General features: G+C 47.3%; 1 protein-coding gene across 1 annotated transcript in view; it reads left to right on the forward strand.

Moving 5' to 3' along the window:
* Positions 1 to 6,446: 6,446 nt before the first annotated feature.
* LOC147619590 (actin-related protein 2/3 complex subunit 3-like) overlaps positions 6,447 to 13,156 on the forward strand; it is a 114,248-nt gene continuing 107,538 nt past the window's right edge. Inside the window, exons 1-2 of the mRNA XM_086773258.1 lie at positions 6,447 to 6,517; positions 6,600 to 6,675. Coding sequence (XP_086629384.1) covers positions 6,607 to 6,675 — 69 coding nt within the window. The 5' untranslated portion in view covers positions 6,447 to 6,517; positions 6,600 to 6,606. The remainder of the gene's footprint in view (positions 6,518 to 6,599; positions 6,676 to 13,156) is intronic.

Here is a 13,156-nt window from a genome sequence, read left to right on the forward strand (position 1 = left end):
GAATACATCAATTGAGCCAAGCACTTTTATGGTATAGGAGGGCATACAATATGTGCTACTATTCCAAGGTTCCAATCATTTAATTTATGCATATAGTCCATCTTGGAATGATTGAAACCCTTGGAATATGTGCTATAATTCTATCTCAAGCATAAAATCCACAAGTCTTTTTGAATATTTCAATGATCCCTATAGAGATTGGGGTAGGGCAATGACTATTTTGTAGGCATATGGCACACTAATCTTTTTAATTCTCTTTCCATGTGAGGAGTAATATGAAGTCGCCACCAAAATAGTGTAATACCTCCTCTCACCATTGAGATGTCCTTTATGAAGTCTTCCATAAGCTCTTGTGAGGGGAATGTCAGAATATGCAGTGGAGATGAAGACAAGATCTGAAAACACTAGAGCAAGTGCACACCAGAAAAATGCACAAAGAGAGAGAGAGAGAGAGAGAGAGAGAGAGAGAGAGAGAGAGAGAGAGAGAGAGAGAGAGAGAGAGAGAGAGAGAGAGAGGCGTATAACTCTACTATATACACAAGAAATTTTGGATACAAGAATAAGATGTGTGGGGGGCAAGGGGCCGTTATATATGGCCCCATGCTGCTGGTCGGCCAGCATATAGACAGAGGCGACAACCAATAAAAGCCCACGACCAGTTTTCCCTACAGTCGGCCACCATCAGCAGATCATGTCGACCAGCATCTGGTACAGCCGACAGGTCAAATACAGCCTCTCACACCTGGAAAAAGAAAAATGAGAAAACACCTAAATCGGGCGGGCACACCCACAACAGAGGCCTTGGTGTAAATATACAAATAGGAGATGACTGCTAACACACCCTCTTATCTCCTGTATGTGGAACCAACCCCAGTGACCTAGAGTGCCACCGGAGCATAGCCTGATGTAGAGACTTCGTGAAGAGGTTCGCCATATTGTCCTCCGAACAATAAAGAAGCAAGATGTCACTAGCCAAGATCTTCTCATGAACAAAGTGATATTGTATCTCTATGTGCTTGGTCCGGGCATGGAAGATCGGGTTCTGAGAAATAGCTATACAGCTTTGGTTATCGCACTGGATGACTGTGGGCTCCTTTCGTGGAAACCCAATCTTGCCAAGTAACCTCCGCAGCCACACAACCTCGTAAGCAACACCACAAGCAACCCGGTACTCTGCCTCCATCGATGATAAGGCAATAGTTGGCTGCCTCTTACTACTCCATGAAACCGCTCCTAAGCTGATGAGGGAAAAACTGTAGCCTGATGTGGATCTCCTCCCCAATCTGAGTCACTCCAACCTTGGAGTCTAACTCCATCCATCAATCCCCCTCCTGTGTAAAAGAGTCCAAGATCCTTCATACCCTACAAATACCGCAAGATCCGTAATCTTGCATCCCAATGAGACGTCAGCGGCGTCTGCATGAATGAGCTCAACAGCCCCACAGAAAAGCTCAAGTCCAATCTGGTGTTCAACAACCAGATCAATGAACCAACCAGCTTCCGGTATAGAGAGACATCAACTGGCTCACAAGGATCATTCACTATCAATTTCGTGTTCGGGTCCTCTGGGGACGTAATAGGCTTGCAGTTATCTATCCCAAAGGCCTTAAGCAACTCATGAACATACCGCTACTGAGAGATAAAAAACCCCCTCTGGGTCTGCCAGATCTCCAATCCCAAGAAGAAGTGGAGTAAGCCTGAGTTGGTCATCTCAACTTTGACAAGGCAACATTTGTCACTCTAATGTGCTCCCCAACATGATCGCCGATGAGGATAAGATCATCCACATAAAGGATGACTAACGTGACCATGCCGTGTTCCCGAAGGTTGGGATCTGCAATCGATCTTTGAAATCCAGTCCGGAGAAAGAAGGAATCAATCTTCTGATTCCAAGCCCTAGGAGCTTGTTTAAGACCATATAAGGCCTTCCTTAACCTGTAAACCATCCCTTCTGATCCTAGAATCGTGAAGCCTGGAGGCTGCTCAACATACACCTCCTCCTGTGTGCAGGTCACCATTAAGGAACATAGATTTGACATCCATATGATATACGGGCCACCGCTGAGAAGAAGCAAGGGCAAGAATGGTCCGAATCATGGTCATCCTCGCTGTCGGTGCAAAGGTATCCTCATAGTCGATGCCTGGCGCATAACCCTTAGCCACAAGTCTGCCTTTGTGTTTGTCCACCGACCTATCTGACGCATATTTGGTCTTAAAGACCCACTTGACACCAATGATGATTGACCATTTTGACGGCCTCAGTACCAACTCCCGAGTGTTGTTCTTCTCAATGGCATCCAGTTCCACCTGCATAGCTTTCCTCCAAGTATCCTGTGCAAGGGCTTCCTTGAGTGATACGAGACATCAAAGCATAGTTTGCCTGTAAATGCTCTGCTAAATGACTTTTATCATGGACTCTGTGGTGCGATCTTCGAGGTCCGTACTCTGTGGTCCATTCGGAGGGAAGCTCCGTGACACTTGACTCCCGAAGGGTGTCCACTAACCACCTAGGTACTCGAATAGAACGCAGAGCCTCCTACTCTGCTGTGGTGGGGGCTCGTCTCCAGCTATACGAGCTCAACCTCCTGAACTGACTGAGGTTGTCCAGCTGGAACAATAGACTGGGAATCATCATCAGAATCCTCTGGGTATCTAAGAAGTGGCGGCTCATCAATAGTGGAAACCGAAACATGCTCACATCAAAGACCACATCCCTTGCTGATAAAAATCTTGTTCCTCTTTGGATCAAATATCCTGTATCCCTTGGAAAGAGAGTTATATCCCACAAAGATAAGCTTTTGGACTTAGAGTCGAGCTTCCCCCTCTGCTTCTTCAAAATGTGAACATATGCATCACTCCCAAACACACATAAATGGGAGACATCAGGTTTCCTTCCAAAATATGCCTCAAAAGGAGTCATGTTTGATACTGAAGTCGTCGGAGACCAGTTGAGGATATGGACAGCCGTAGCCATAACCTCTCCCCAAAGTGGACGAGGAAGATCACGATGCTCCAGCATCGTCCTCGCCATCTCCACCATAGTCCTGTTCTTTCGTTCTACTACTCCATTCTTTGACGGCGAACCTGTATTGGCAAGCTCCCTCTTGATGCCATGTTCTGCACAAAATCTCACGAAAGCATTAGGAGAAAATTCACCCCCTTTGTCAGCCTGGAGAGTCTTCACCTACAACCTAGATTCTTTCTCCACCATCACATGCCACTCCTTGAACAACCGAGCAAAATCCTGGTCCTTCTGAGAAAGGTAATAAACCATGTGAATCTAGAACAATCATCAACAAGTAGCATGAAGTACAAAGAACCTCCCAAGAATGCTGTCTACAGCATAGGTCCACACAAGTCAGTGTGTACCAACTCCAATGGTTTCAAAGCCCGCCTGGAAGCCTGCTTTGGAAAGGATTCCTTGTGCTGCTTACCACATATGCAAGAACTGCAGCGTCCTTGCCTATTGCCAACATCTAGCAAGCCAACCACCATCTGGTTCCGGAAAGCTCGCTGCAGCGCATCCACATTTAAGTGGCCAAACCGAAAGTGCCACAAGTCACCAACCTGAGAACCTGTCAAAGAGGAGAGTGCGGAGAGCTTGTATATACCATTCTCCACGCCGCCTTCCCAAACAACTTGGCCAGTCTCGCGGTCCCGTAGAGCAACAAAATGCTCCTCAAACTCCACCCGGAAGCCAGTCTTGCATACCTCATGCACTGACAACAACAGATGAAAACCAAGTGCTGGGACGTAAAGAACACGAGAGGAATGCTGATCCCCTTTGCCATCGGGAATGATCTCCATACGGCCCTCATTGTGCATCGAAATTGTGGAATTGTTGCCAATGAAAATGCGACCTGACTGCCATTTCAGATCCAGAAAGAAGTCACGGGAAGGAGTCATGTGCTTGAAAGCACCACTATCGAGAATCCATTCCCAAAAGTATCCTTTGTTGCGGGTGAATCCAACTGCCTCGACACTCTCGAAGAAGATGAAGCATCCGTGTCCATCATCTCTAAGTGCACAAAGGCTGGAGTCTTTTGCAGCTGAAGCTGAAGAATCAGCACTCTTCCCAGTCCGCTTGGGACACTTCCTCCAATAGTGGCCTTTCTCGCCACAATCATTACAGGTCCTCTCGGCCTTCAGTTTTTCTCGGTCTGCTGAGTCGGGCTTCTTCTCATAAGATTTCTCTGATGAAGCCTTCCCTTTGCCCTTGTTGTTGTTATTCTGACCTTTTGACCGTTGGCCAGTTAAGGCCTCAGAACCTCTGCCCTGTGGAGGGTTCGTGAATCTTTCCTCCTGGTCCAAGACCATGGGCACAAACTCCTTCCATGTGATGGTGCTGAGCCTGCCACCACTGGTAATCAATGAAGAGTAAAAGGCTAAGTACTGAGAGGGCAAGTGTGACAGCAACGTTATGGCCATATCCTCCCATGATATCTCTTTCCCAGCTTGGAGAACTTCCTGTGAAGAGCCTCCAGCTTGTTGATGTGCTCCCACATCGTTGACGACTTTGCAGGATTCAGCACCCCACATCTGAACTTCCAAGGAGATCCTCTTCATGGGCGATACCCTGTTATAGAGAGAAGCCAAATGCTACCAAATACCTCTGGCCAGCGTCATATGCTTTATGTGGTTGATCACCTGTGGTGTGCAATTGAGGAAGATGAAAGAACGGACTCTGGCATTGACACAATGCCATAACTGTGCCTCTGTGCCTCACGTTCCTTCCGAATAGAGGGTAACTCCCCTTCCTCTAACTCTGGCCATGGAACCCCAACAACAATGAAATCAGCAAGGTCGTAAGACTCCAAAACAGATTCCATCATTACCTTCCATATGCCGTAGTTGTTCCCGTCCAACTGACGGTCCACTGGGAATGTGGGGAGTGTCGGGATCTTCACGTGCTTCTCAGCCATCTCAAGTAAATCTGCCATTGTGGGGGGTGTAACTGAAAAGGGAGGGTGGGTGGGAAAAAATGAAGAACTAAACCTGCAAGTGGTTGTCCAGCAAATCAGCCCGCCTTCCACTTGCTTCTCCTCTTCTCGTACGGCCCAAAACAGTCCTCCAATCAGTAACACAAACAGCCCCCCTCTTGCTCACATGGTTCCTAAGATCTTCCAAGAGCCTAGAGCTCTGACACCATGTTAGAATATGCAGCGGAGATGAAGACAAGATCTAAAAACACTAGAGCAAGTGCACAACAGCAAAACGCAGAGAAGAGAAGAGAGAGAGAACCGTATAACTCTGCTATATACACAAGAAATCCCGGATACAAGAATAAGATGTGTGTGGGGCAAGGGGCCCATGCTGCTGCTATAGACAACCGACAATAAGCAAAAAGCCCACGACTAGTTTTCCCTCCAATCGGCCAACAATATACAGTCGGCCACGGCCAGCACACAGGGGAAAGTCGGGGCAGCCAGTGACCAGTCGACCAGCATCTTTTACAGCTGACAGGTCCCCAATACAGCCTCCCACACCTGGAAAATATAGGGAAAAATATGGAGAGTGGGGAAAAATGAGAAAACACCTAAATCGGGCGGGCACATCCACAACAGAGGCCTTGGTGTAAATATACAGACAGGAGATGACTGCTAACAGGGAAATGTTGAAAGACTTTATGAAGTCCTTAGAATAGTGCAATAGCTCCTTGCCATTAAGATGACTTCCCTCTAATGGAAACAAAATGATCTGTTGTTCTATAAGCAAAGGTCCAAATCATGCATCCAAGTGCTCTCTTTCCCAAGTTTCTGCTCCACTACGACACTAATTTTTTTTAATACAAAACCCACCAATATTTTAATGTTATTTATGAACTATCATGCCAACTCACATAAACGAGTTTATATGTGGCATCTTACAATTGACGCACCCTTTCTTTTCATCAACATACTAATCAATCTCTAAGCACGTTTCAAATGCTTCAAGGCATCTCATCCTTTGAAACTTGTGTGTGTGTGTGGAAGTCCTGGACAGTTGTGAACCTAGCCTAAGGCAAGGCTATTTGGTTTATGTCATGCTGTTTGTTGACAACAATAGCTCATTTGTGTGGAGGGCAAACTGATATGCTCCCTATCAAAGAAAATGTGAACAATAGTGTTTGGAGGGGGGGCATGACCCTTCCTTACACGATGAATTTTTATTTGTGCAAATCAAGGGAGCACATCCGATGTAAGACAATTTAGGATGTTGGTGAGTGAGCGCACCCAGGGACACCTTTGAAATCTTTGAGAAATGGGTTGCCAAGATTTGAGAACCATTCCTCCTCCAAGAGATACCCAAGCTTTAATCACTAGGCTCAGCACCAAGCTGACGTAATGTTATTAATAAGGGGTGGGCAAGGAGTGAGGTGTCCGACCGGGGGCTCTTGTCCGCGGACGTTGGCCCCCAATATGAAAGGGAGCCAAAAACACTTTCAGGTGTGAAATGCCCGTGGGACTTACTTGCCGGGCAAATCAAGGAAGCATTATAGTGTTACACGTATATCTAAGACCGTGCAGTGCTGTTGCAGGTAATCTTGCATGTTATGATGCCGTTAATGATTCAATCTCGGCTTCTTCGCGAAGCTACTCACTGCATTTTAATTTAACCAGGTATGGCATGCCGAAATTTCCATTAATCAGACATACAGTTTCGTGGACTTCCTCAAGGACTGCAGCCCTGAAAATGGTGAGCATTTCACAGAGAAAATTATTAGAGACACATGCACAATTGACGTTTTTTAGGTCTCAATCTGTGGAACCTTCTCATCTTACTCATCACATGTACGCATGGATTATAGGTTAATGTGTTTTTTTTAGTAATATCTTGATTTTGATCTCAATCATCACATGTCAGCATGCATTTGGAGAGGTTGCTTGTGTTGGGGCCCGTAGTGCCAAGTGATCCCATCCTTGCTAGGTTCCAGGGGCTTCATCTGGGGCTTCAGAATCGTTCAGATGCACCCCTGTTCCTGCATAGCTCGGGAACTGCCATGACGGCACTCCCATCAGCCATGGAGGGTGTGAATGAGGTCGGCCCATACTCTGCTGGAGGAGTGGCAGATCGTTGCAGTAGCGAGCCCACCAGGAAACTGAAAAGGATAGGTCCTGTAATTCCATGAGCTAGCCAATGCTGTTGGGAACGAGGGATGATGCTTTGCTGGTGAAGCTAAGGGCACCTGATTTACCACAACCTTGTGCTCTAGTAAAGAAGCTTCTTGCAAATACTCGCAAAAAAGGGGACATGTGGCAGTTCTGCCAAGTCGTACACACTGAGATGACAGTCCATTCTGATTTTGATGCGTGGAGGGACCATCACATCTGTGCCATACTTTCGAGGCTTTGGGGTGAAAGTAAAAACCATGTGACTCTACAGCGGACGTGCACTCTAGGCACAAGGTAGAAAGTCTAAAAGCAACTAATTTTGTTACATGCGGAAGCTTGGAGATGGAATTGTTAACTTGGTTAGAGCAGAATTTAGCATTCATAAACCAGAATTTATGAGGAAGAGAGAGAGATTCACAGAGAACACCAGATTGGGTCCCAATTAACCCTCTGAAGGGCCCCCACCGTCGTGAAGGTGTATTTGCTTTATTGCTGTAGATGAAATGAAGGGATTGATTTAGGGTTGTTCAGGCCCTGATTTACTGACCTTAGGCCATGCATGCTGGTCGCCCGGTTCTCTACTTGCACTTGCGTTTCTGGCCTATGGGCCCTACCTTTGGCATGCACACAAGCTCTGGGTTCTTGCGAGTACGAGATGTTGTCTTGGCTGCCCCCCAAACCCCCTTTATAGAGGTGTTGGTGGCTGCTGACTAGGGCTAGGCCTCTCCATCTTGGCGGCCTTCCATGGTCCCTTTGGGCACCTACCAAACCCGGGCAGCGTTGGACAGTCCAAAAGGCTGCCCACTGCTCATGGATTGCACACTATCCATCTTTCCTTTTCCATGGTGTCTCTAGTACCAATTTAATGAGTTCATACACCTAGACGTTGACTTTGATAGGTGCCCGTCCACCCAACCAAATTGTCTATTAAGTGTATGGGACGTCGGAACATCATTACTTGATACAAGAGGGTTACATCTTTCTGGAAGATTGGCACAGCTACGTGTGCGGGACGTGCACGACCGACTCTGACCACCCCTAGGTGGTACACCGGCGACTCGTCCTTGGACAAGGGTTCACAAATTGCCTTGTGCCCGGCCTCTGGGCCTTGTGCTTTGTCTTGTACAGTCATCATCGTCACAGGAAACGGCCGTTTTAGTCCCTAGAAGTGCGTTTCTCCATTTCACGACCACATCCGTTTCCATGGTTGTTTCTCATTTTCCAAGTGATATTGTCACAGGAAACAGCTGTTTCCACCCCTAAAAACTTGTTTCCATTCCTTGAACGTTCCTGTTCCTGTTCCCGTTTCTCGTTGTAACACGCGGAAGCTCTGAGAGTCTTCTTTCAGCCCTAAACACCACTTAGAACGTGCTGATGCAAAAACGCAGAGAGAGAGAGAGAGAGAGAGAGAGAGAGAGAGAGAGAGAGAGAGCTGGAAATTCAGTATATTCATATGGTACAAAAAGTACCCCTAAATCTACAGCCATGGGCTGCCTTCATGAAAAGGTGGAAAACACCCAAAACAGTCCTACATAATGGACCCACTCCACAAGGGAGTGAATGACCACAACAATGAGGGAACATGCCTATTTATAGGCCTCTTGGACAAACAGCAGTCGGCCAGCTGACTCTGGCCAACTGGGCATAATTATCATCAATGCTGCGCCGCCTGTTCTCCATGCAGCCGACAGCATCCTTCCATGTCTTCCATGCCTTGCTCCAAGTCCAACACTGGCCAAAACTGCACTTCATGCTCCAAAACGGTTCTAGTCATCTTTTTCTGGCTGCCCCTTCTGGACTAGCTTTAGGATATGTCCATGGGCAAAACTTGCACATGACACTCGTTTTTCTGGTGACTATAACAGTCATGCCCAACGGCATTCTAGTGCGGGATGCACATGACAAATCTAGGCGACAACGAAGATTGGTTCGTGAGCAAAAATGTTGCATAGATTTGACCATGGGTTTGGAAAAAGATCTTGGTGATACTCAACGAAGTTTTCACATAGACTATTTGCTACGTACTTGATGCTAACCGTAGGGTTAGTCAGCCTAATCTTGGGTTAGGAGACCCTGAAGATTAGATTAGCAGGCTAATCATATGGGCTAGGGTGTTAATTAGTGTTATCCCATAAGTTATAACTATTTATAGGTGTAAAGTGGCTATATAAGTGGGGTGAGCCTATTGAGTTGTGAGGGACTCCTCCTGAGGATCACCTAATACACAAGCAGAAACAAGATTAGAGAAACCAGAAGGAGATGCAGGCAAGCTTATCACCCAACCGTTGGTTCGCATCGGCAAGCCTTCCTTGAACTAGGGGCTAAGGTTCCACTCCCACGAGTCCATGCCAGTCAACCCCTGGTGTCCCATACCACTAGTGCCTACCCACAAGGGCCCTCGGCAAGACTACTCGTGATCTATCATGTCCATGGCAAGAGTAAGCCTCTTTTTCGAGGTCCAGACAACAATGAATCAATAATAGCGCAGGACTCACTTATATAGTGCTTATTGCTGCTATAAATAATAGTCCAATCATAAATAGCGAATAACCTAGGATTTATTAAATTTGAATCTTAGCCACCTTAATCCGCTTGCTTTTCCTAATCCTAGGGCTCAACTAACCTTGCTGGATTAACCCTAATCCCAAGGGTTAGTGTTAGGTACGTAACATTCCTCCCCACTTGGGACATTTTTACTCTTGGAAATACCGCTGCCGCCTGCACGCACACCTCCCTCCCCGCCCTCGCGACTGTTCCCCCCGCCTGCCCTGTCCTCTCCGCCCTCGCGTTTGCTCCCCCCCCCCCCCCCGGTCTTCTCGCGCCCCCCGCCCCTGCTCTGTAGCGCCCGCCGCCCCCTGCTCCGTCTCCTTCGCGCCCCCCTGCTTTCCCCTTCCTCAGCGACTCACCCCCTCCGCCTGCCTCCGCCCTCTCTCCCCCACCCCCTTTCGCGTTTCCTCCACCCCCCCCCTCTGCCTTTTCGCCGCCGCCTTACGTCCCTCCCCCCCCTTTTTTTTTGGGTGTTTTTTCGCCCCCCTCTGTTTCTCTGTCTTCCGCCTTTCCCCCTCCGCCTTTTGTGCAGCTCGGCTCTTGCAGGATTCTCCGCCTTCGCTTCGCCTTCGACTTAGCTTCTTCAGACACTGATGGAGGCTCCTCCCGCCCAGTGTTGCATAGAAAAAACGTTTCCTTTCGTGAATCGTACGGCACAGTTCATTCACGCTTCCCAGTGGGCGGCCGCCTGTGAGTTTGCCGATTTGTGTGCCATCCTTCGATTCCTTCCATCGCTTGTGTCGGCCCCTTGCTCCTTGGTGTCCTTGGGCCTTGTGGAGGTCTTCCAAAGGGGTAATGTCATGTTTTGCTTTAAGTTGGTTTTCTCTGCACAACTCACAAAGCAGCACACTTTTTTCTCTTCCATCAATATTTATGGCATATCTTCCACGGTCCACCCTTGCTCTATTGAGATTAGTTTATGTTATGTGTCGCTTTTGCAGGGCCAACAATCTGCATTTATCCCCGCCTTGCAGGATGCCTCGAACAGGTGATTCTCTTTGGAACAATGTCACCTTCGAGTCTAGATATGGTGGCTGAGGCTCCGGAAAGTGGAAATGCAACTTTTGTGCTGATAAGCACCATGGCAGTGTCACCAGGCTGAAGGCACATTTGTCACAAACAAAGGGTTTCGGCATTGGGCCATGTAAGCATGTGCCACAAGAAATCTATGATAGCCTCAAGGCTTGGAAGGCCATGCAGCTAGGTATCCCCCTTGAGGATATCCCCAATCTGGGAGAGCCTGAAGCACGTCAAAGTGTCTCCAAGAGGACTCGCAGTATCAGAGAGGAAGATACCAGTGGTGAGGTTGCAGGTGGTGTTGCAGGTGGTTCTAGCTCGGCACCTCGAGCCAAAAGAACTAGTCTTCCAGTGTTCAAGAAAGGACATGTACAGGCATGGATGCAAAAGGCTGCCATGAAAGAGGCAACGAGGGAGTTGATGAAGTTGTTTATTCAATGTGGATTATCCTTCCACATTGTCAGGACTCCTCGATGGAAGAAGGCAATGAGAGCTATCTCCCGCATTGGGTGTGAGTGGGATGGCCCTGTGTGGGAGAAACAGGAATAATTAGGGTTTAGAGATTCATGTGTGGGAGACATACACAGAGAAGAACAAGGAAGGGAGAGAGTGAGAGTTGTGGGGATAAGTCAACTCATGAGGCATGAGTGTGTGACTCCCCTATCACACATGTATATTGCACTAGTACACATAGTGCACTTAGTACATTAAAAGTACTAAGTGTACTATGTACTATAACTTATGGGCTTGTACACACTATAAGGGTGGGCATAACGCCTTTACCCCAACAACCTCCCACTTAAAGGCAAAGTGCCCTTAAGTAAAGGAAAAGAAAAAATCAGCATGTACATGATAATATACAAGGCCAAATCAAGGCTGAAACTGGCCTCATCCAATGCCCATCAAGTGTCTGCAATGAGCAAACCGCTCCGGAGGCAAACTCTTTGTCAACAGATCAGCCGGGTTGTCATCCGTGTGAATCTTAACAAGCTGAATTTGCTTGTTCTCTATCACCTCTCTGATGAAGTGATACTTCACATCCACATGCTTCGTCTTTGCATGAAAAACAGGGTTCTTTGCCAACTGGATGGCACTCTGACTGTCACAATGCAACAATGGAATATCCCCTGTATAACCCAAATCAACCACTAACCGAGATAGCCATAATGCCTCCTTGCAAGCCTCTGTGGCTGCAATATACTCGGCCTCTGTAGTAGATAAGGCTGTGCACTTCTGCATCCTGGATATCCATGACACAGCACCTCCTGTGAATGTAAATACATAACCGGTAGTAGACTTCCGGTTATCTGGATGATCGGCATAATCCGAATCCGTGTAACCATGCACTAATGCATCCTGTTTGCCAAAGCAAATGCACAAATCCTGTGTGCCCTTCAGGTATCTCATGACACCTTTCACTGCTTCCCAATGCTTCTTGCCAGGGTTGGCCATGTATCTAGAAACCACTCCCACTGCAAATGCAATGTCCGGCCTAGTAGCAACCATGGCATACATGAGACTGCCACAAGCTGAAGCATACGGAATCTTGGCCATATCAGCCCTGTCTCTATCTGACTGTGGGCTGTCCATAGCACTGAGTTTCACATATGGAGGCAAAGGAGTACTAGCCTTCTTCCCCCCGTCCATATTGAACCTCTGCAAGACTTTGCCAATGTATTCCTTCTGAGACAAATACAACACATGCTGATTTCTGTCCCGAAGTATCCGCATACCCAAAATGTGATTTGCATCACCCAAATCCTTCATATCAAAGGTTTGATGCAGCCTCTGCTTCAAGGCATCCATCTCCTTACGAGATTTCCCGGCAATCAACATATCATCAACATACAAGATGAGGATCAATAGACTGCCATCCAAAGCTTTCTTGGTGTACAAGCAGTGATCTATGTCACTTCTCCTGAATTTCTAAGATTTCATGAATGTATCAAATTTATGATACCATTCTCTTGGTGCCTGTTTGAGCCCATAAAGACTCTTTTTCAGCTTGCATACAAGCTTCTCCTTTCCACTTACTGCATAACCCTCTGGCTGCTGCATATATATCTCCTCATGGAGATCACCGTGAAGAAAAGCAGTCTTCACATCCATCTGAATCAAGTCCAGATCATCATGCGCAACCAAAGCCAACACAGCTCTAAGTGTGGTCATTTTGACCACTGGAGAGAAGATCTCCTCAAAGTCCACACCATATTCCTGCTTGAAGCCCTTAGCCACTAACCTGGCTTTGTATCTTGGCTTTGCATCTGGTGCAACTTTGAGCCTGTAAACCCACTTGCATGGCAAAACCTTCTTCCTGCAGGCAAATGCACCAACTTCCAAGTTCCATTTTTATGCAGAGAATCCATCTCTGACTTCATGGCACGCTCCCATAGAGCTTTGTCTGCCCTCTGTAAAGCCTCCTTATAACATGAGGGCTCCCCACAGTCAGTGAGCATCAAGTAGTCAACCCCTGGAACAAACCTGTCAGGGGCTCTGGAGGG

Source organism: Cibotium barometz, chromosome 33 (assembly GCF_041138505.1).
Source record: "Cibotium barometz isolate CiBa-2024 chromosome 33, ASM4113850v1, whole genome shotgun sequence".
In the NCBI taxonomy this organism is placed as follows: domain Eukaryota; kingdom Viridiplantae; phylum Streptophyta; class Polypodiopsida; order Cyatheales; family Cibotiaceae; genus Cibotium; species Cibotium barometz.